This window comes from Lepus europaeus, chromosome 19, assembly GCF_033115175.1.
Source record: "Lepus europaeus isolate LE1 chromosome 19, mLepTim1.pri, whole genome shotgun sequence".
Classification (NCBI taxonomy): Eukaryota; Metazoa; Chordata; class Mammalia; order Lagomorpha; family Leporidae; genus Lepus; species Lepus europaeus.
In genome coordinates, this window is record NC_084845.1 from 54,709,935 (window position 1) to 54,733,355 (window position 23,421).

A 23,421-nucleotide genomic window follows, 5' to 3' on the forward strand; every position below is an offset into this window, starting at 1 on the left:
GTTTTGATAGAAGCTACAAATCTATCAGTTCTGAAATCAAGGCCCCCCTCCCCCCTTTAAGCTCGTAAAAAAAGTGACGCCCTCTTCTTCGATTTCCTGGTTCTGCCTCCATTGCCCAGCGCGGCCTGCAGGGAGCCGGGGAGCAGCTGGCTGCCCGGGCTGCAGGTGGGTCCCTGCCCCTGCGGCAGGATAGAGCAGGGCTCTGCTGAGCAGTTTATACCCTTAACATGAAGGGTGGATTTTGTTTTTAACATTTTCTGTTTTTCTTTTTAAAATACAATCGCCCTTGAAGACCCTGGGAAGAGCCCTGGGCTGGAAGAGCCCTGTGTCCCCGCCTGCGCATCCTGGCTGAGGCGGCAGAGCTGAGCCGAGCCCAGGGGGCGCGTCTTTGGCTGGTTCTTATTGTGTTTGGAGTTTGGCCTTGGGTGAGGCCCGAGCAAGGGGTCTGTGTGGCTACAGCGTGGCACGTGGCATGCGGGCAGCGTGCATGCGAGGGTGCAGGCATGCGAGACGACATTGGCAGCAGACAAAAATAATGAACTCTGGACAAAGCTCGAGAAGAGATACAAAGAGTACATAAACCCGGTTCTCAACTAACCCGTGGGTTACAAACTAGGTTGTGCTGTAGGTTTGTAGAAAATCGTGTTTGGAAAGAATGGCACTGGTTAGGCAGCCAGGGCTCCCCAGGCTGGCCAGAGTCCTTGGTCCACCGAGGGGCCCAGGGGTGCAGCTGCATGGCTGCCAGGCTTTCCCTGCTCCCTCGCCCTCTGCCCACCTCCCCCAGCACCGGGCAAGCGCTCCATGGAGGGGACAGGGCCCAGGGATGGGCTGCGGCTCAGAGGGCTGGCGGCGGCCCTGCTGCAGACGCCGGCCGGCGACTTGGCTGCTCTAGGCCTCCTCCTCCCCCGAAGACACCATCAGCCGCATGGCCACCGGGAGGTGGTCGGTCAGGCCCGACAGCTGGGTGATGAAACTGAATTCTTCCACCTCCTGGGTTGAGTGGGAGAGGAGAGAGGCACTCTGATTAGACCCCAGGGGGCGACTTGCAAAGGTGGGACCTGGTGGAGGGGGCAGCCTGGGGCTCCCAGAGGGCTAAGGGGAGGGCGGGTCTCGCGATGGTGAGTGAGGGGCTGCGTGGACTCACGGCCTTCCAGTCGGGGCCGAGCCCGTCCTCGGCGTGCAGCATGTAGTCGATGCGCCTGCCGTTGCCCTTGAGCAGGTCCTTGCGCCCCTTCTGGCCGCCCGCTGGGCTCTTGCTGGTGGGGAAGGCCAGGTACTCCCTGCGGCCCTCCTCGCTCTCCAGGACCCTGTTGGCATACGCGGGGAGCACATGAGCCCCTGCCCCACCCAGAGCCTGGAAGGGCCCATGTGTGGAGCCAGTCTCCAGAGTGTCCCTGCGGCTCAGGGACCCGGCCCGTCCTGTCTCGGCCCTTGATAATTAATTCCGGCATCAGTGATCTGAGTGTTACTGATTGCCATTTTTAAATCATCGTCTCATAAAAAGATAATTTTCTCGGCATAGGATGGTGTTTCCAATTTAGTCTATAATCTAATTAATTGGCTCGAATGAGCTGCAAGGAACCGTGGCCGTGACTGTGAGAGTGATGAATTGGTTCTGCCGTTGCCCTCGCCAGTGTGAGTTTGATGGAAATCTGGGGTTCGGTGGTGAAACTGGGAAGAAACTGGGCGGGGGTCGTCTGCATGCCCGATGGGTGCTGCGGGCCTCACCCCTGCACAGTGTCTTTTCTGTACCCAGCAGGGCCAAGGCAGGCTGAGCTCTGACACAGTGGCGTAGCTGCTGGTTGGGAAAGGCCGCTGCAGACCCCAGGCTGCTCTCAGCTGTGAAGCAAGGCCGGCCACAGGGCCTGGGGGCAGCAGAGCCCCCAGCTGGGGCCCAGCTCACAGCCGAGTCCTTGGGCTGTCAGTGGGGCAAGGGGCAGGTTCCGCCTGAGGAAAGCTCACAGCTGCCTGAGCTGAGCTGCTCTCGACTCCCGCCCTGCCCTGCCCCCACAGCCTGACCTGGCCTTGGGGCCTCTGCCCAGACCCGGAGCTGGTGGGGGCTGGGCCTTACTTTTGCAGGTTGTCGGGCGTGCACGCGTCCTCGTCGTAGAGGCCGTTTATGTCCAGCAGGGTACCTGGGGACAAGGGCAAGAGTGGTCACCGCAGCCTGGGGGAGGTGGCCCCTTGGCACTGGAGTGTGTCCCCAGTAGTGGGGCCCTGGGGCAGGGGAACGGGTGTGGACCCAGCCCCTGCCCCAGCCCCTCCCAGAGCCCCAGCTCACCAATGGCCCATGGCTTTTCCTCCCCAGGCCCCAGGCGGCAGGGGTCCTTGTAGCGGGTGAACAGGGCATGCTGCTGCTCCAGCTTGTCGTCTGCGGGAGGGGGGGAGCGTGCAGGCCTCAGAGGTGTGTCCCGGCCTCCCTCAGGTAGCTGCCTCTCGGTGGGCCTGTGGCTCCCGGTGGCTGGTTTTCTGTTCTTGAAAGTGTCTCCCCCCACACCCCCAGCTTTCCCTGGGACAGAGGTCACAGGCGCCCTGGGGCTCGGGCAGACACTGACCTCAGGCCTTCCAGATGCAGAGGCAGACCTGGGGGTGGCTGGCTGACGCCACCCCAGCTGGGCTCCTGTCCTGGGCCTGAGGGACGCCTGGGCTCCCCCAAGGCTCAGAGAGGGGGTGATGGCCATCCAAGGTTCTTGTTTGGCAGCCTTGGGAGCCATGTGGCCTTTGTGAGACCCCCCCCCCCGGGAGGGAGGGGGGCTGGCTGGGTGGACTCCTCCCCCCCCCCAGGCTCCTGCTGTGTGTCCTGTGTCCCCACCCCAGCGCCCAGCGTTCGGAGCTGGTACTGTGGCTGTGACAGGGGCCACAGGGACATGGTGGGGGAGGAGCCAGCTTGGCAGCTGCAGCTGCAGGTGTTCCTTGCTCCGTGGGGCGTGGGGGAGACTGTGTGCTCCATGGTGGGGCACAAGCTCCCTGCACCTGCCACCACACAGGGGCACCTCCCTGCGCCCCAGGTGAGACCCTCAGGCCCCACCGGTCAGTTGTCTGGGGTAGCAGGTGCCCAGTGCCCAGGAGCCCACAGCTGGGGTTTTCTGACACCAGCCTCAGATCTGTCCATACCCCAGGAGGCCTCTGTGACACCCACTGGCCTAGATCTGTTATTCCAGTCAGTTATTTAAGGCCCATGTAGGAGAGCCACAGGAGGCCCACAGGAGGCTCACAGGAGGCTCTGGGGTCCTGGCTTCAGATCAGCCCAACTCCTGCCATTGTGGCGATTTGGAGAGTGAACCAGCGGATGGAAGATCCTCTGTCTCTCTCTGTTACTCTGCCTTTCAAATAAATAAATCTTTAAAAAAATTCCACAGGTGAACTGTTGGTCTTTTATCCAAGTGGTTTAAGAATGGGTTCCCAGGGTTCAAATCCAGTTCGAGCACTGCCTTACGCTGTGTGGGGTGGGGCCAGTTACCCTGAGTCTGCTCCTCCACACCACGTGGGTGCACGGGATGCCCACCCTTCAGGGTCATTAGGGGACCGCTGAGGAGTGCCCAGGGCACAGCGACAGCAGCGCAGGTGTGAGTGGCAGCCCGCAGGCCTGCCCTGGCCCGGGTTTGACTTCGGGGTGTGGTCTCCCTGGCAAGGCCTCTGTGCTCTTGGAGGGCGTGGGCTCCTGTTCTAGGACTCGTAGGGGCAGAGCAGTCAGTCTCCGCCTCGAAGGGCAGGGGGTTCTTGGAGCCGCCTCACCCAAGGCTTCCCAACAGCAGGCCCCGGTGGGCAGGGGTGCGGCCTCACCAGAGGAGCAGTTGTCAAAGTTGAGATCTCCACAGATGACGTCGAACGCCACCAGCTCCTCGGGGTTGGCTGTGCTGGACGAGGAGGTAGATTTTCGGAACTCAGCCAGCCAGTCCTGAAGCAGGTCCAGCTGCTCACACCGGACAGCGCTGTCCTCTGCAGGCCAAGCACAGAGACCAGATGAGAGGGCTCGCGCGGCCGCCCACTGGTCCGGGGCCTGTGCCGATCCCACCCCGGACAACCTCGGGCGGTGACCATACCTGGTGGGGCGTGCAGGTGTGTGCAGGCGATGTACCCGACGATTCTTTGGTCCTGAGGTGTGCTTCCCACCTGCACCTGGTGGGGAGGCGAGGCGTCAGTGCTGCCCGCAGCAGCCATGGCCGCCGTGAGCGTGGAGGGCTGCAAGCCACAGCCACCTGCCTGCTCGGTCCAGCCCTCGCAGGTGTGCTGTGTGCCAGCCTCCCCGCTGCACGCTGGGACCCAGGAGTTCCTGGCTCTTGGCTTGGGCTTGGCCTGGCCCTGACTGTTGCATTTAGAGTGTGACCCAGCAGGTGGGAGCTCTGTCTCTCCACTAGAGAAAGTCATTCAAAATGGGCATCTCAAGTGTACATCAGAGACAGCGCCCTCCGTGTGCAAGGGCCCCAGGGCTGCCCCCACCCTGTGGACCTCTGGCCACAGCTGCTGGAGGCCACATGGGAGGAGTCTGGGGGGAGGCCCTGTCCCCAGTGCAGTAGCAGGGCCGGTGCAGCAGCTGCTGAGCCCGCCGTGGCCAGAACTGCAGTGGCCATGCTGCAGCCACGCCTGCACGTCCGTGTTTCCTCCTGCTGTGAGGTCGGTTCAGGGCAGCATGCCTCTCCTTGGTTTCTGGAGCTCCTCCGCTCCCCCCGCGCAGCCCCCGGGCACAGATGTCTGGCCACTTGGTAATGGGCTGTAGGGCCTGGATCTGGGCCGTTGCTACACTCACATCGGCCATTCGCTTCTTGCCCATTTACCCGACCCAGTCTTCAGCCCTGGAATGGCTCCATGGAATCACAGGCCCAGGGTCATTTGCTCCTGTTGCAAAAACACAACATGGTGCTGAAAGAGGCCACATGGTGGTGCTGTGGTCCCCCGTGCAGCCCAGGCCCCAAGCCCGTTTCCTCCTCATTCATACTCACCTAGGACGTGCTGAGCACAGTGAGAGCAAGGGAAGCTGAGCAGCAGGCCAGGGCCCCAAGGCTCAGAGGGTCCAGGCAGGTTCAGGTCAGACCTGTTGGCCGCCATGGGCCACTCTGTGCTGCGTTCTGAGCGCTGGGGTCTGCCAGGCTCTGCACCTGCCACCCATCTGTTGGTCTTAATGTGCCAGCCTCTGCCCAATTCAGCTCTCTTGTCACCTGCCCTGTGCAGGGCTGGGCCAGGGGACTTGGGCCAGAGGTGTCAGCGTCAGACTTGGCCCTGGTGCTGAGGAGAGCCCGGCTGAGGCAGCACTCGCACGCAGGCAGCAGCAGCCTCTCCTGCACCCCCACTGCCCCTCTTAATCGGTCGTGTGATCTCGCCGAGATCCACTTTATTATTTGCTGGGATTTATTGATTCCTGGCTCACGTCCCCGGGAGCTGCTGTCTTGTGTTTCTCTTGCAAAAACAAACAATCACACTGAGAGGCTGGTGGGGAAGCACTGTCAACAGGGGCGGTGCCTGGAGCCAGGCCCTGTCCTGGGCGAGGCTAAAGGGATCCCAGTCACTTCTCTCTCAGGGACCTGCATTTCCCTGAAGGACTGGGGCACAGGGCAGGTGCGGGGACCGCAGGCAGCCTCCTTCCTGCGTCCCGGGCCCTTTCTGGGCTGGGCCTGTCCCATTGGAAGCCTCCTTAATTTCACCCATGGCAGAAGGGTTGTGCTCGGTGCACCAGAGCAGGGGAGGGCACACAGAGCTCTGCTCCCACGGGGCTGACTCTGCTGGGACGGACAGCCGTGCCCGCCTGAGCACAAGGGCTGAGGAACCCACCCGGGGAAATTTTGCCTGAGCTGCACAGCCACTGAGCAGAGCTCCTGTGAGCTGGCTCTGCCGAAGGCGGGGTGGGATGGAGGCAAACAGGGTGCAGGGTGCAGAGACCCCTTGTGAACGGAGGGGCCAAGTGGAAGGTGGGCCGTGGCCGGTGAGCACGGAGATGGTGCAGAGAAGGCCCGGTTGGGCCAAAGCAGAGGAATAGTGGCCTGGGCCAGGCAGTGGCTTTGGGACATGTTGGACCCAGGGCTACCTGGGAAGTGAAACCAAGAGCCTTGATGGACAGGGCAGCACAGGGCACAGCTACATGCCCCCTGGCTTCAGGCTGGGGGAACCTGGGAGAGGGGCGACCTGGGACAGTTGCTGGGCTCAGTTTGGGAGGAACCACAGAGGCGGTGCTGGGGTGCAGAGGAGAGCACTGGGCTGGGACCAGGCTGAGGGTCATCAGTCAGGGCAGGAAGGCAGCACTTCCTGGGGCTGGGGCGGGCGGCGGGGGGAGCTGAGGGAGCTGTGGGGATGGGAGGTTGTGCCTGGTGCAGGGGCAGCCAGGCCCCAGTGGGGCTGCCACAGCTGTGGGGAAGCAGGTGGCAGATCTGCCCAGGCGTGGAGAGAAGCTGCAGGCTGGGTTTTAGGTGCAACGTCCTGCCTTGGGAATACTGGCCAACACAGAGAAAGTTTTCTTACCAGCGGGGAGCCAGTGAAACCTATCTTCAGGCCAGGCTGAGGCCCAGGGGGCAGGAGGAGCCAAGAAGAGGCCATTCGGACAGAGGCGCGGGGGAGGGGCTGTGCTAGGGAGACCTGTTGACCCTGCTGGGAATGGTGGTCAGCGTACCAGGTGCTGGGTGAGCGTGAGGAGGGGTTGTGTGGCTCGGCCGGGCTGGGTAGGCAAGGTCCCTGGCCTGGAGCCATCTGTAACAGGCGGGAGTGAGCGGCAGCCCTCCCACCCCAGGCCTGACTGCAGACACCCAGAACAGAACAACGCAGAGCCATGGCCAGCAGAGGGCGCTGGATCTGTCCGTCAGAGGACTCCACTCACAGCCTCTGCATGAAGAGCCAGGGACCCAACCCTGGCCCTGGCCGAGCCACACAAGAGCCATCAGGCACCCCGGAGGGCGTGGGGTCCTGGGACGCCTGCCTGGCTCCAGCAGATTCTGTGGAGACATCTGCCCTGGCCGAGCCACACAAGAGCCATCGGGCACCCCGGAGGGCGTGGGGTCCTGGGACGCCTGCCTGGCTCCAGCAGATTCTGTGGAGACATCTGCCCTGACTGCCAGCAGGCGCCAGGCTCACACGCTGGCACCTTCCTGGACAGGCTGAGCACGGCTCCTACAGAAACAGACGTGAGGGAAACCCAGCCCGGGGGCCTCCGAGCCTCGCATTGCTCACACGGGCAGTGGCTGCCCCTGGGCAGGGAGCAGGGCAGGCTCTGCCGCCGCCCAGTGAGGCCTCCGAACACTCTGGGGGGCTGGCGCTGTGGCGCAGTGGGTTAACGCCTTGGCCTGAAGCGCCGGCATCCCATATGGGTGCTGGTTCGAGACCCGGCTGCTCCTCTTCTGATGCAGCTCTCTGCTATGACCTGGGATAGCAGTAGAAGATGGCCCAGGTCCTTGGGACCCTGCACCCGCATGGGAGACCCAGAAGAAGCTCCTGGCTCCTGGCTTGGATCGACGCAGCTCTGGCCGTTGCGGCCATCTGGGGAGTGAACCAGCAGATGGAAGATCGATCGATCGATCGATCGATCTCTCTCTGCCTTTCCTTCTCTCTCTGTGTAACTCTTTCAAGTAAAATAAATAAAATCTTTAAAAAAAAAAAAAAAAAAACACTCTGGAAGCACCAGGAGCAGCCTTTGGCTGGAGAACAGAAGTCGACATTCGGATCATCTCAGGCTCAGAAGACAGTGTGTAATAACCAAATTATCGTGGTCTGAAAACTCCTCCAATCGCATCCAAATTAGCAGAAATAATTATGACTCACTTTAATCAGTGACTACGGAGGCGAAGCCATGGCTGGTGGGCAGATCCTGGCATGGCAGCTGTGTGCCAGCCAGGAAGGAACGGCGTCCAGGCCAGTGCAGCCCGTGGCCTCCGTGAGCCAGCTGTGGTCTGGGACCGGGGACCTGAGAGTCCTGTGACCACCTGCAGCCCTTGGTCTGTGCTCGCCCTGCTGCCAGCACCCTCCTTGTGGCCGCCATCACCACGGGCACTCTGGTAGCCAAGGCTCAGACCCCTCCCAGGCCTCCCCGCCCTGCTCCGCCCCCAGCTCGTCCCCTTCTCAGTCGGAGCCGATGGCTCAGACCTGGGGAACTGGCTTGAGGTCCCTCAGGCAGGTGTGCCTGAGCCCAGGGCTTCGACTCGTGCCTGTGCTGCCACTTCCCCGGCCCCTGGCTCAGGGGCTCAGGGGTTCAGCCTGGGCTCCCTGGCTGCAGCCCACCTCCCCACGTGGCCCCCGGGCAGGCCACCGCCTCCTACCTTGAGAAACAGCGCGCCCTTAGAGGCCAGGTTGTCGAAGCCTCGCCCGTTGGGGTAACAGTGATAGGCCACGTCCATGACAGGGTAGCGGCTGGCAAAGAAGAGGCCGCTGTTGAGAAACTTGAAGCCACAGCAGCCGTGGCAGCCGTACACCCCCACGTCGTACAGGATGTACTCGAAGTAGCCGTGCAGCTGGTCTTTCAACTTGGCGGCCGCCCGCTTGTCAAATACCTCCTGCAGGCACAGGAAGTCCAGGTTGGCAGGGAAGAAGGCCGAGACCTCGTGGTCGAAGGCCTCATCTGGGTGCCGCCTCCGGCGCATGGCTGCCTTCTTCACCACTGAGGCCTTGTACAGGAGCTTGCTGTTGGAGCCGGGCTCTGTGCCGCTGCTGCTGCCATCCGGCCCGGCTCGCGCCTTCACCAGGGACTCCCTGGAGGTGGAGGGGCTGCCCAGGCTCCCAGAATCCCCGTCCCGCTGACTGTGGTTGGGTGTCTGGCCCCTGGGGCCCCCTCCGGCCCCATTCCTGGCCTGGCTCCCGGGGGCAGGGTCGTCAGCCTCAGGGGGTCGGCCCCCTTCCTCGCCACCGATGCGCACAATACAGGTCTCCTCAAGGCCGCTGCCATCGGTCTGGTCACCAGGGGCCGGGCCATTGGCAGCCTCGTCCCCGTGACGCCCACCATCGCCCTTGTACTCCACCGAGGCTGTCCTCTTAATGCTCCCAGGGACGGCCCGGGCCCCGCCATCGCCACCCTGCGGCGACACCAGGCTGCTGAAGCTGGCCGCGCTGATGGAGGTGTTGGTGGGCGAATCGATGTAGATCTTGATTTGGGGCCGGGCGGCGCCGTTGCGGATCCTCTGTCCGATCTCCTTGGCCCGGGCCTGGGTGTTAAACAGGTTGTTGAGCCTAGCGAGCGAGTCGGGGAGGAGGCAGAGGTTGGCGGTGGCGAAGCAGAAGCTTTTGCCAGTCCCCGTGCCCTTCCATTCGCCAAGCAGGGCTGCCCCGCCGGCTGCGCCCTTGTCCCCCAGCCGTGAGTAGACGTAGGGCCGGCGCACGGACTGCAGAGGCGACCAGAAAAGGAAGCCCAGAAATGCGAAGGGCAGCGCGGCCACGAGGAGGGCCAGGTAGACGGGCGTGAAGAGCACGGTGCAGAGCAGCTGCAGGCAGCACGGGTCGTCCGCCCGCTGGCGCTTCTCGTAGGTGGTGGGCCGGAAGGAGGCTGCCAGGCGGTCCACCAGCCAGTAACATGGGAAGATGAGGGCCCAGGACACAGCGTGCAGGGCGGACAGACAGCTAGTGGGAAAGGGGGTCGTGTACAAAACCATCGCAGCTCGCTGGGCGCCGCGGCCGGCCCTACTACATGGTGTCCGTGGCAGCCGCGGGCACTTTCCTGGGCCGGGATGGGGGGTGGGCGGCTGGAGGAGGGTCACCTCCTGGCACGGTGTGACTCTGGGTGGTCAGTGGCGAGTGCTGGCCAGCCGGTCATGGTTGGCCTCAGCGGGCCATGCTGGGACGCTGGTGGCTGCCGGAGAGCCTGCAGAGACAGGGAGCTTGTATTGGTATTTGGGGAACATTTGGCCCCTGGGGCTGTGCCCCCAGCTCACCCCATCCCTGTTTGCTGCAACAAGCACAGGACCAGGCTGGTGCCAGCAGGCTCACACAGGGCACACGGGGGCTGGAGGATGGACCCCACACACTCCATTTGCCTGCCAGTGTTTTGTTTTCCTGGAGTAACACGAGGACATGACTGTCACCAACTGGCTACCTTGACCTTGTAATGTAATTGCTGGAAAAATAGCCCGGGTTTTCTGAGGGGCACGACTTTGAGGACGCAAAGGGGGTGGGCCGGGGACCCTAGAGGCTGCCTGGGTCAACACCAGGGAGGAACAGCGGGGAGCAGCGGAAGTGCGTCCGGGGCCAGGGGTGTGTCTCAGGTGGGCGGGCCAGCGAGCCCAGGTCAGAGGCTGCAAACACAGCCCTCGACACGGATGCCAAGTAGGTCAGAGTGCAGAGAAGGGGCCAGAGGGCAGTGTGGCTGGCAGGGCCTGGGAGGAGGTGGCGCCACCCACACGCAGCCAGGTTCTCTCAGGGGCCTCACCTGCGGCATCAGCTGAGCTCTGCTCGCAGCCTGGCCACTGGCACGGCATGGCCCGTGTCGTGACGACTTCCAGGATGGGCAGAGGACCAGCCGCAGGGACCCAGACCCCGGCCAGTCCCTGTGACACTTGGAGAAACTCCCTGAGACTAGGTGGGTCTGGCCCTGGCTGTAACCGCTCTCCCTCAGGTCCTCCAAGAGCCAGCCCCAGCTGTCAGAGTAAGTCCACCCAGGGTCTGCGCCCTGGGGCACACAGGAGCCACCGTGGGTCTAGAGCAGGTCCGTCCACCCAGGGTCCGCGCCCTGGGGCACACAGGAGCCACCGTGGGTCTAGAGCAGGTCCGTCCACCCAGGGTCCGCGCCCCGGGGCACGCAGGAGCCACCGTGGGTCTAGAGCAGGTCCTGGGGGCCTGCCTGGGAGGCTCCCAGGTGCATTTATTGTGCTGAGTGTAAAATCAATACAGACGAGTCTGGAGTGTTTGCTCAGCCTCCAGGGGCCCACAGGTGCTCGTTCTGTGGAAAAGCTTCCACGAGCGCCGAGCGCGGGTTTTCATGACCAGGCCAGCAGGGGCGTCCATTTCCTGCCCACACCTGCCAACCCAGCCCACTTTTGCCCTGCCCCATGACCCTGTACCCGCTCCTCCTGGATTCCAGATCACCCAAGCTGGAGACCTGGGCGTCACCCAGACTCCCCGCTGCCTCAGTGCCTGAGACCCCCACTGGGCTACCTGCTCTGGCCCAGGATCCTGTCCCTGCTGCGTCCCCTCGGCAGCCCTGCCCCGTGCGGAGGCTCACCTCTCACTGTCCGGTCCCCCAGCAATGTCCCACCCCTCTCTGCCCCTCACCTCCTCGCTCGCGCTTCCTCTTAGGACCCAGCCTGGAAGTTACCTCCTCAGAGAGGGCTCTGGCCCTCCCCCCGGTGGCTTTGGCACTTCCACTGGGGTTCCTGTCCCTTGCAAGTGGCCTGGTCTCTGCAGTTCTGTTTCACAGATGTTATGGGACACAGCCACCGCTTCAACAGAACAGAAGCTTCTAGAAAGAAGGGGCTGCATGGCGGGGGGCACCACGGAGCCCTGGGCTGGCAGTGGCAGGTGCTTGGGACAGGGGTGGTGCGTGGAGGCTGACCTCGTTGGACAGGGGTGGTGCGTGGAGGCTGACCTCGGCGCCTCCGGCAATGCCAGCCCCACGGTGAGGGGGTATTTCTGGAGGATTCAGTAGCCCAGGGGCACCCCTGTGGCCACTGCCCCAGTGCTGATGTGGTAGGGGCAGGGAGCCTCCTGTCTCCCAGTGAACCTGAGCTGGGGCTGTGTCTGCCCTGGCAACTGTGTTTCACAAGGACTTGACTTTCTTCTGGGAACTCATTTGAAGCCGATCCCCACGGTTACGCTGGGAGTGGCAGGCAGGTCTGCGCAGCCCTCAACCCAGCGGGCCGCCTGGCTGTGGCCTCAGTGACCTCCTGGCTCTGCGGCCAGCACCGGTGACTCAGTGCTTGGAGGCTCGCGGGTGTCCGGAGTCCTCCCATGCTCACCATCTGGCCGGGGACTCCAGGACACACGCACTTGCTCTTTCTGTAAGACCCCCACCCCACCCCACCCAGTTGCACGTGGTTGCCAGAGAAATCTAAGGTGGGGTGGGGCAACAGCCCCTCCCTCTAGTGCGCAGGCAGAGCGGCCCAGCAGCGCTCACTGTGTGTGGCCAGAGTCCACGGGTGGTGTCCCTGTAGGGACAATGGGAGGGAGTGATGGGGTCTCCCAAGGATGCTGTAGTTGCCACCAAGGTCAGACTCCTGAGGTCACCTGGTCACTCCTGAGGTCCTGGTGTCACGGAGCAGGCTTGCTCCCTCATCTCTGGCCTGACATCACCAGCCTGGCCCAGCCTCACTGTCCCCAGGCTCAGCAGCCCCCTACACCCACTGGGCAGTGTTCGGAAGGGTCTGCCCCAACGAATCTGATGGCCTCTCTCCCTTGGTGGCCCCCTTGTTTCTGGGGACAGAGTCCAGTGTCCCGCTTCCCACCAGCTCCTTCCTCTCCCACCCCCACACCTCTCTGGGGCCTCTAGCACCCAGCTGGCTCCTGGGCCCGACTGCCAGGCCTCCGCACCTGCTAGGCGCTCTGCCGAACCCTCCCCCTTGTCTCTTATCAGTGCCTCCTCAGCCTGCAGGCCCAGCTGAGCTACATCTTGCTGGGCAGAGCTTCCTTGGTCCCATCCATGGCAGCCTGTAGCGTGCAAACCGCCTCCCCACTGTGCCGTGTCCTGCCAGGAGCCAGAGCTGTTGCTCTGCAGGACCCCGCCCCCGGCCGTGGGCACTATCAGGACAGGACCCCTGTCCACTTGTGCCTGAGCCCCGGGTGTGGCCCCCACGTTTGGGGAGGGAAAGAACGGATGACAAAATGACCGTCTGAGGAGTGATGGGCCCCTGATGCCCGAGGCTGGGGAGGTAGGGCCGGTGGGGCTGTCCAGGGGGGACAGGCTTGCTCTGGGGGCCGCAGGGGAGGCTCAGCACAGGCGGGCAAGCTGTGCAGGCCAAGCCCATGGCACTTCCGGCAAAGGGATGATCCTCAAAGCAGAATTGGCCTGTGTCCCCTGGGTTACGGGTCAGAGGCGGAGGAGCCTCACTTCCTCAAAGGCTTCCCGAGAGAAATCCCTCAAACCTGTTCCCCCGTGTGGCTCCACCCAGCGCTGGCCAGTCAGAGGTGGGATCTGACCTCAGCAGGGACAGGCTACTGGGGAGGCCAGGGAGGTCCCTCCTCAGCTGCCCCCAGCCCCCTTCCCACCTGCAGTGGCAGGAGTGGCCAGGCCTGGCCTCTCTACCTCTCCCGAGCTGGTCGCAGGAATGAATGATTTTGGCCTCTCGTCAGGGCCAATGGGATCTGACGCGCTAGCAGCCCTGAGGGCCAGTGGGCAGTGGTGGCCACCAGCGGGTCCTCTAGGGTGTGGCAGAGACAACGCCTGCCTTTCCCAGCTGCTTCACAGCCACCCCGGCTTCCCTCGCCAGAGCCGAGAGCCGTGCCCCGGACAGGAAGCGCCCTCCCAGGTGCTGCCCCCGCGCTGCTCCGGGGGCCACCTCTGCCTCCACGTATAGAAGCTGCTGCAGATGCAGGAGACACAAAGGGCACTGCCACCCGTGCGCCTGTTTCCAACGTGCTGTGGTTAATTATTTTGTCTGAGGGCAATGAAAGGAGGGAAAACAAACAACAACACATTAATTAGTCTGATCTACACTTTCTCTGTGAAAGAGGAGAGGCTGGATTGAATGCTGGGAGCTGGCAACTTCTCAGAGAACCCTGGAGTCTGGAGGAGCGGCCAGGGCCGGAGGTGGCTTCCCACGCACGGCACAGGCAGGTGCTCGGTGGCACCCCTCCTCTGTCCCCTCTCGTCTGCACTCCCACAGCGCGATTGGGACAGAGCAGGTGGGCTCAGCCTAGGCCTGTTTCTGGGCCAGGGACCCTTTCTTCTCCTCCACGCCCCAGCTCTCTGCTTCTGTGTCCTTGGGCTGACAGCTTTGCCAAGTGACGTCCACTGGGGCTGGGCTGATGGGGTTGGCAGAGATCATAAAAGTTTTTGCAGCCCAACCTCACAAACTGGATTGCTCTTACACGGGTTCTTACTGTAAAACCAGCACCCGTTCCTGGGTTCCACCCCCTTGTGAGTCCTGCAGTGAGACTTTTGGAGTTTCTGAGGTAGACCCCCTCTCTGCCCCCCAACACCATGGTCTCCAGGGCTGAGCTGGAGGCCCAGAGACCCTCAAGCCCTTCCAGGTCTGGGTAAGCCCAACAGTCACTCCTAGGGCCTGGGCTCAGTGGGGGCCTTCAGTGCCCCAAACAGGGCTCCTGGGAGTCACAGCAGCTGAGTAGGGGTCTAGATCTGCCCCTCACCCTTGGCTTCACAGTGCTGTCTGGGCTTGGGACTCAGGCTGACCTAGACAGCGGCGCCGGTCTTGACAATGGGTAGCGATGCCTCCCAGGTACCAGGCTGCTGGCCCGGCTGGCCCTGCCTCCTTCCCTACCTCCTGAGCTCCCCTTTGCGGAGGTGAGCTCCTATGTCCTGGTCGTGCTCTGCAGTCCATGGCCTGGACGCTGTTCTAGGGGTGGACACAGCCACACAACTCTCGGGACCCTCCAAGAAGCTGTCCACACTGGCCAGAGGCTCAGCCTTCACTAACTCGTTCCTCTGCCCTGCAGCCAAGACTGGGCTGGGCCTGAGTGTGACGGCCGAGGGCACCCCTGGGTAGGCCTGGATATCAGCAGCAAGAAGCTGCAGCTGCTCCAAGGGCTTACTGACACTCTGCAGCTAACCTGTCCGCACTTGAGACACCTGTTGCTAACCTGGAACTGTAGACAGCACAGCCTAGGAAGTGGGGAACCGTGGCTGCTCAGAGGCCAGAGCTGAGCCAAAGCCCCCTCCTAGACACTGGCTGAGGCTTCAGGGGCCGGCTGACCTGCCCTGGCCAGGGAAAGGCACCCTCAGGTACAGGGCCTGGTCAGGCTGCTCCCATCTGGGCAAGCTGTGGTGGGCAGGACCTCTACCGCAGCCCCCCCCCCGCCCCCCAGGCCCCAGGCCCCAGGCCCCAGCCCCCTGGGAAATGAGCCTGACAGGTGCACTGGTACACAGGCGCTGCTCACCCAGAGGCTTCAAAGGGCTTGTGGATGCAGGCTTTGAATTTGAATTTCTCATGCAGAGGGAAAGTGAGCAAGCCAGACTAGTTCTGCCGGCCCCTCCACAGAAGCCTATAGCATCCTTGAAGGATCTCAGCCCAAGGAGCTTCTGGAAAGTTGATGAGGGCTGGGAGTTGCCCTATTTGGGGGCTAGGTTGGGTCTGGTCCTGTCCTTTCTTCACTCCTCCTGGCCTGCACGCCTGCTGAGCCCTCCCTTGGCAGCAGCAGGGCCCAGAGTCCTGGAGACAAGGGACCTCCTCTGAGTCCTCTTTGTGTCCACGGGCTTGTGTCTGAACAGGAGCTGGACCAAGCCCCAGGTTTCCGCAGGAAAGGCCCTGTGCATTGCTCCAATCCAATTACCCAAGTGTGCCTGTGTCCGCCAGCAGCACGGATCTCGGGCCAGCCCGTCTCCGCCTGGATGCCTGCCAGGAAGGCGTTGGCATGGCAACATGAGCGCTGAGCTGCTGAAACTCAGAGTCGACTCGGCAGAGAACAGAAAGAAAGGCTGAAGAGGATGCCTTTTAGGGTGAGGCGGCGAGAAACTCAGGCTAATCCTGAGCAGCCGTGGCCCACGCAGAACTGGGGTCTGGGGTCCAGCATGAGCATGAGGGCTGTAGCAGGGACCCCCTGGACACAGGCGCATCCTCCCCCTAGATCCAAACCAAGCACCTGCCTCCTCCTCCCAGGCACTCTCCCTCGCCTTCCCGGCCTGTCCCCGCCCTCCTGCTCCGCACACCCCACTGTCAGTCTAATCAGGTAGCGTCTGTTCACACATCCTTGATGGAACTCGGAGTTCCGGCCCTGCCACAGGCCCCAGTGCAGCCCTGCCTCGCTCTCGGGCCTGGTGCATCCACTGTTGCCTGCCCTGCTGCACGGTCATACAACCAAGCTGCACCGAGCTAGGGTCTCCCTGGAACTCTTACCAGACCTCAGGAAAGCTGCCAGCATTTTCTCTGAGATGGAAGTACAAAGAGCCTGGACCTTCCGGAATCTACCTTGGGAATGAATCCAGTTCAGAAGAAAACAGGTCCTAGGGCTAGAAGGAGAAAGCCTAAACCTTGGTGACAGCTTTGAGCTCTGGTCCCCTGTGTGTGAAGCCGACGCAACCTGCAGGTTTTCTAACGAAGGAGTCACAAGTCCCGCTTTTCCTTTCTCTGGCCAATTTGATCGGGCTCCTGTCGCTTGCCACGAAAAGGACCCTGTCTCATCTGCCAGATAGATGCTTTTTCCAAAACTCAGTTCTTACCAGCTCCTCCCTGTCCTGTGCACTCCTGCTGTGGCTCCCCCAGCTGCCCACTGGGTCCAGTGGAGGCCTGGTGTTCCTCACAGGCATCCCTTGGAGACAGCAGTACAAGCAGACGGTGTCTCTCTCACACACATACACACACACACACAGGTGTGGGGTCAGGCCCTCCTGTTGCCATGGGGCAAGTTGTTCACCGACTTCTCAGAGAGCCGTAGACTGCCTGCGCTCAGCAGGGATTGTAACCATGTCTCACGGCGGCTGCAGGGGGGGGGGGGGGGCGGCACTCTGTGCAGAGCTGCCTCCTCTCTGGTATATTTTTATTACTGCTGCTACTGTTCGTTCCCTTGCTGCACAGGCCCTTAGATACAGCTGGAGGCTTCGAAGACTCCTCCTCCCGTGGCCGCCCCGTTCCCCCAGATGTGGGCTAGGATGGGGCTGTGCAGGGTCTGGGGGCCCGCGTCTCCTGGTGGGACTGGGTCGGAGCTGTCTGCCTCTGGCTGTCGGTGCAAGCCTGAGTCACAGCCTCCACAGAAGCCAGCTGCAGCCAAAAGGGCCGTAACATTTTCAAAAAGAAACTTTCCATGGGAGCTATTAATGCATCGTGTGGTTTCTGAGAACAGGAGCCAGTCTGGGGCAGCTCGGAGCACTCCTTTGCCTGGCCAGCCTCGCCATCTCCACGTCAGAACTCAGGCAGCCCAGACAAAGCCAATCTGTGTGTGACTGAAAGCCAATCTCAAGCCAGGGTGGTGGTGCACGGGCCAGGGACGTTTAAGATAGCAAGACCCCTGGGTCCAGGCCCCGGTGCTGCAGTGACACAGGCCATCTCCAAAGAACTGAGTTTGAAGATGTGGCCACCCTACAGCTGCCAGTGACTCAAAGGGCTACTAAAGGGAAGGCTGGATGGTGACACCTAGATCCACACCTGGGTCATCCCAAGCCGCACCTGCCCTCCTCCCCTCTGCCACCACAGGCAGATCCGGCTGCCCCGAGTCTGCTGCGGCAGAAGCCCTGGCGCCCCATGGCAAGCCTGTGGGAGACAGCCAGAGAGCAGTGGGGGCAGGGGGGGGTGGGAGTGGGGAGGCTTCCTCTAGGGGGACGATGGGCTCTGTGATCTCCACCCCATCCACAAGGCCTTCTTCACACGGGACAGGGCAGGCTGTGCCTGCAGTTGGGCATTCAGCCAGGCCTCCTGCTCTCTCCTCACGCGCTCTGAGCCTGCCTGGGTGCTGGGCGCTGGGCGCTGGGCCTGAGCTGAGCCTTCCAAGTGGCCAGGAGCAGGGGAGGGCTTCCCCAGCGGGCACGTCACTTCCTCGGGTGAGCTAGGGCTGAGCAGCAGCAGGTGTGTCCCCAGGGGGTATCGCCGCTGCCACTTCCGAAGCCCTTCCTTGAGGACAGAGACCAGCGGTGCCTCGCTCCCCAGGCCCCCGCTTCCCTGACACGAAGGCTGATGTCAATGGTCCACGGGCCAAAACAAGGTTTGGAAGCTTTGCTTAGAAAGGAATGGAACATATTTCCCGTGGGAGTAGAGTTCTAAACACAAGTCCACGCGAGTGCTAGCATTTGTGCGGCCCCTGTGCAGTGTTTCCTCCCGGAACGGACTGGCTGACTAGGCGGTGGGCGGCATCTCAAGGTGCCAGAGAGCTCAGATGAAGAGGGTGAACCTTCCTAAAGCGGAATGCGCTTACAAAAATGCTTTGGAAGGGAGTCGCTGCACGTTCAGCCTTCAGGTTTGCTGTACAAAGAACAGTTAACACACCGAGGCCTGGAGGGGGGTGGAAGTTATGCAGGGATTACACAGCCAATGACTGCGGCCTGGGCTGTGGTGTAGTAGGCTAACCAGCATCCCTCATGGACGCTGTTCATGTCCCAGCTGCTCCTCTTCCGACCCATCTCCATGCTAATGGCCTGGGACAGCAGTGGAAGATGATCCAAGCGCTTGGGCCCCTGTACCCACGTGGGAGACCAAGAGACTCCTGGCTTCAGATCGGCCCAGTTCTGGCTGTTGCGGCCATTTGGGGAGCAAACTAGTGGATGGAAGACCTTTCTCTGTCTCTCCCTGTAACCTGCCTCTCAAATAAAGACATAAAATATTAAAAATAAATAAATAAATAAAGCACATGTGTGAGAAAGAGTAGACAGAAGCAGGCGGCAGCGTCTCACTCACCCTCCCTGTGGCTGCACCGAGGCTGGTCTCACTGGCCACACAAGGCTCAGGCCCTTGTCCTGGGCCCTTTTAGCGACCTCTGACCCCAGGTCACTGCTGTCCTCATGTCCTGCCTCTACACATGGCAGCCTGGGAGCCTCTCCCTGCCTGTGAGGCCTACTGGTGCTTCTAGAACATGTAACTGGGGACGGGGACACTGGGGCTTCCTGGAGTCTGTGCCCAGGGAGATGCATCTGGAGTTTGATTTGCTCGACTGTGAACCTCTCCTTTGTCCACATCAAGGCAGGTGAGGGGGAAGTCCCGGGGCTGTAGTCTAAGTGCTGCTACCAAACTTGCCTTTCTCTGGCTCTTTGGGGACCCTGGGTTCCAGCTAACACCTGTGCCTCTGGTAGTGGTGTTCTGTCTACTCCTTGATTGTGGCAGCTCTGAGCACCCAGATTGCTGGTGTAGATGGTGCCACACCTTCATTCAGGAGCAACCTCTTGCCTGGGTCAAGATCTCGGTAGATTTTTCCTTTTTGCCGCGTCTCCCTGCACACCTGGCACGGTACCCTGTCTCACTCCCTTTGGCTCCAGGAGCAGCCGGAGCCTGCTACCCAGGCATGCGGTGGGATGGTACTTTCTGGTGTCCTAGTGGTTGGGTGGGATCCTGTGCCTCGTTCTGACCAGGGAGCTGAGAGGAAAGTGATGCTTGCCACTGCTGGGCCAGAGTACTTAGCAGCCAATTCTCTCCTCTGGCCCAGCGGCCTGCGGTGTACCAGGCGACAGCTGCTCTATCTGCCTGGGTTCAGGCTGCAGAGACATGGAGCAGGGCTACAGTTAACCCACACGTAGCGGGAGCAAGAAGGAAACCTCTGATGGTAGCCAAGCATCACACACCCAACCCCGACCAGTTGAGGGAGGCTCTGGCTTGCTGTGTAATCAGCCCATTTCCTTGAGGCCAAAACAAGCCTCACTGAATGACAGCCCTCGGTTTCCCACGAATGGAGCCAGCCCTGACTCTCTTCTGAAAGACCTTCATTCTGAATGGCAATGATGATAGATAGCTTCTGCCCCAGAATGAGCCAGAAGGGAGGCTCCCTCCTCATCATGTGCACTGAGAAAGACCACTCTGGCTTTGTGTCCAGGGCCTCTGGGACCATGTGAGGGCAGCTAAGCCTTCATCTTTTAATTTCTAGTGGACACTTCCTGGTCAGAGAGAGGCAGTGGCGTTAGAAGGAAAGCAAACCACAGCCGTGGAGAAGGAAGGCTCTGGAAACCTGGCTTGGTATAGGTAGGGGTGGTCGCAGGGGCCGGGCAACGTTGAGGGGCCACCCAGGATCCGGGGGCAGAGTGTGGGCAGACACTGTGGCGAGGGGCCCGCAGGTGGGCGCAGCCCGGGCTGGCAGCTGTTAGGCAGGGAGCCTGGGGCCCGGCGGGCCACATGCAGCTCTGGGACTGCTCTGGGTATTTCTAGCGGCACAGACTTTGCTTTCCAGGTGTGTGTACTGAGGAGGGGTGCACTGTGGAGAGAGGGCAGGGACAGGAATGTACTAGGTGGATCAGTCAGTGAGCAAGGGAGAAGCAGGTCAGGAGGAGGGAGACGGAGAGAGTGAGAGAGCATGGGAGCTTGAGTTGAGGGTAGGGCCACTCAGGAAGTCTTACCAAGGCCGCCCCCTTGATGCCCACGCAGCCCACCACATTCCTGAGGACAGCCAAGAGCGGGCGGGGAGGGGCAGCTGTGAGGCAGGGGCCCGAGTGGAGGACCCGGCGCACGCATTCACCGGTCTGTTTAACCAAAGTGCTCAGTGCGTCCCGCCTGCACCACGCAGCCCACGCCAGCCTCGGGCTCGCAGCCTGCTGCTCTGTTGCTGTGTCTCTCCTGGACTTGGGCCAGCCTGAGTGAACCTGGCTGGCTGGAGACCCCTCGCCCCAACCAGGGAGAAGGTGGACAGAGTGCTCACGACCCCCTCCTAGTCTGCCCGAAGAAGGATTCTGTTTTCTAACTCTAGGCCAAAGGAGGAGGCCTGGGGGTCCCGCCGCTCCCCACAGGCCCTCAGTATGTATTCCAGCACCCACCCCTGGCTTTGCGGGTGGCACTCCGCCAAGTGGCTAAGTAGCAGTCCTGCTACGTGGAACTCATTCCTTCCCTTTCTTCTTGCCCTCTCTTTCCCTGCTAAGGTGGGGCACAGCCAGGAGCCAGTCTGCAGCACTCGGGAGGGAGGTGAGAACGGCACCAGGAAGGCAGAAACAACGCGCATGTCAGATGTCACCGAGCACGCCCCTCACGCCTCACAGAACATGTGCATCACAGGGGATGCTTCCCACCGCGGGTGTGCACACACACCCCAAATGGGTACAGCTGCTCCCACTTACAGATGAGGAAGCTGAGGCCCAGAGAGGTGAGTGGCAGTCCCTGAGAGGCGCAGCCGGGCCACCTAACTCCAATTTCCCTTTTCTCTCTACCTCTCTTGCCAAGGCTGCATATAAATGACATGCAAATGTATTTCAAACTACGTAAATGAGCACCACCCAGTACCAACCGCCTTTACCTCCTAGAAGTGACACACAGTCCCTATCACGCTACCTCAGCTTCCATACAGCAAGATCCTGTGCGCTTCTTCCAGACCCTTAAGCTCTTAATGAAGATCCCAGTGACAACGACCTCCCTCCCTCCTTTTGGGCTGCTGGCCTCATCCAGGTGTCTGCCTCCTTGGACCCCCAGGCGTTCCTACCTGCAGCCTGGTGACCTCCCTGGCAGTCCGGACTTTAATTTGGGAAGGGGTGGGTTCTTATAGTGACCTTGCTGTTTGCCTCCAGGTCTGAGGCTGTCAGCAGTGTCACTGTGTCCCTAGTTTCTAGAATAGCCTGGCAGTTTGGATGCCTGCTCTGGGATAGACTCATGAGTAGAACTGGTAAACTTCACAGCTTCTCTGGTACCTGCTAATCACCAAACTACTTCCCACTAAGGCTATGTCAGCTCACTGACTGCTTGATGCCTACTTCACGATATTTTTGCCGGCTCTGGGTTTTAGCATTTGAGTGTGTGTATATATATATATATATATATATATATATATATATATATTTAGATAATTGAGTGGGCCGTGGTACCTGGATACATTTCCCAGGACGGCTAACCTGCATCCCACCCCTTTTGTAAAGTGCTGCTTCAATCATTTTCCCGTGGCTGGAGAAGTGCCTCTCCTTGAGGTGGGCTGCAGACACGGCCCCCGACCTCCACCCCGGGGTAGCACGGTAGCCACACTAAGGGGATCAGCTTGGAGCTTGCCTCAAACGGCTCATCCCAGAGCTATGATTTTCAAAATTGTCAACCAAGCAGCAGACCCTTTTCCTAGACAATTTCACACAGCACCTCTTCATATGAAAACATTAACACGGAGCTCACACAGAGCGGCACCTCCCCCACTCCCTGCCGCCTCCAGAAGCCACCGTCTCACCTGCGGAGGGGGCCCTCAGACCTTGCCCTTCCCTCTGGAGAGGGGACGTCTTGTCGCGGCTGTTAGGACCTGAAAGGGGATGAACAGTTCACAGAGGTGACCAGGACAGTCTCCGGAACTCAACCGACAGCCAGCCAGCAGCCGGGGACAGGTGAGCCAGGTACAATAACCCAGGGCCCCACCTGCACCGGAGGCACCGCCACACCCTTCATGCAGTCACCAGGCGAGGGTGTGGGCTCGGCTGTCCCCGCAGGCGCCAAGTGTGGCTGGAGGGGTGCGGGCGGGGCCTGGAGAGGGAGGCCAGGTGGGGAGAGCTCTGCGGATGGCAAGTACGAGCCCTACACGTGGACAGCCAACTCGGACCAGCAGCGGTGGGGGCGGGGCGGACGCGAACTCGGGCCTTGGGGCCTGGGCTTGATCTGATAGAAGCCAGAACAAGCTGAGCTCTCCCCAGGAACTTTGTGTAAACATCTGCCTCACAAAGATTTCTGGGGGTGGGGGGAACCTAACCCAGGCCTGGAAAGAAAGGCAGTAGCCACCAGGATGGGGTGGGCTTGGGTGGGGTCGGGTTGGGGTCGCAAGAAGGGAGACCCAGCGGGGACACTTTGTGAACCCAGCGGGGGTTTTCGGAGGCAGCGGTTGGGAGGGCACTCCTGTGAAGTCTTTCAACACGGTGCCACCTGCTCTTTGCACCCTTGGCTGCCGCAGCCGAGGGATCCTGCGCTCTGTGGACCTGCCCTCCACAACTGGTCGGCTGCCCTGTAGCCTCCAGCGGTGACCCTGGCCCTGTGCCACTCCCTGGCCACGCCCCCAGCCTCCCACGCAGTCCCAGTTCCTCGGTCCCGCCTTCCAGTGCCAGGCCCCGCCTCCTCCACAGTGGCGGGTTTAGCCCCTGGAACCACGCTCGCGGCTCTCACAGCCCACTGTCCTGCTCACAGCCTCTTAGCACCCCGCTCTGGGGCAATCATCACTCCTCAGGGCCCCTCCGGACCACACCCATCCTCTATATACACCGATTCTGCAAATCATTCACATTAAGTGCTTTAGAAGAAGCTGAAATCTGAGTGCCGGTAGCCAAGGACAGTGCAGAAGAGCCGGCAGGAGTATCTCACTTAGCAAACAGTCCGCTGCCTTCGGATTAGAAATCCACATAGAGAACCAGGAGGCCTGGTTCTAGGCCAGGCCAGCCTCCCAGCAGCTGAAAAATCTTGGACAAGTCACACGGTCTCTGAGTCTCTGATACTCCTTCCTCCCCGAACGTGGGGGGACACTGCAGGATCGTGAATGGCCACAGACAGGACCAGCCGGCACTGGAAGCGGCCAGATCAGAGCGGGAAGGAGGAAGCCAGAGCCCTGGGTGCACTGTGCTCCACAGTGGCCCCTGTTTCCATGCAGACTCCCTGGCTTGTTTGCTCTGGGCTAAGTGCCTGGTGGGCATCCCTCCCCAGCCATAGCTGGAGTCTCGCCTGCCGGGAAGTCGGTGTGGCCTGCCGGTGCTCGGTCGCCTGCCTCCTGGCTCTCAGCAGGCTGATGGTTTGCACGCATGTCTGTGCTCCCCCCTCTTGCTGGGCTGAGCTGGCTCAAGACCTC

General features: G+C 61.5%; 1 protein-coding gene across 1 annotated transcript; it reads right to left on the reverse strand.

Annotated features, from left to right (window-relative positions):
• Nucleotides 1–888: 888 nt before the first annotated feature.
• Nucleotides 889–22,045, reverse strand: SMPD3 (sphingomyelin phosphodiesterase 3). The gene is made up of 9 exons (XM_062177887.1): nucleotides 22,014–22,045; nucleotides 21,832–21,900; nucleotides 8,235–9,766; nucleotides 4,044–4,119; nucleotides 3,784–3,939; nucleotides 2,282–2,371; nucleotides 2,072–2,135; nucleotides 1,145–1,307; nucleotides 889–990 (listed from the first exon to the last, which is right to left on the reverse strand). Exons 3-9 carry the CDS (start codon nucleotides 9,555–9,557, stop codon nucleotides 889–891), a joined length of 1,974 nt encoding a protein of 657 aa, XP_062033871.1. The 5' UTR covers nucleotides 9,558–9,766; nucleotides 21,832–21,900; nucleotides 22,014–22,045.
• Nucleotides 22,046–23,421: the final 1,376 nt, after the last annotated feature.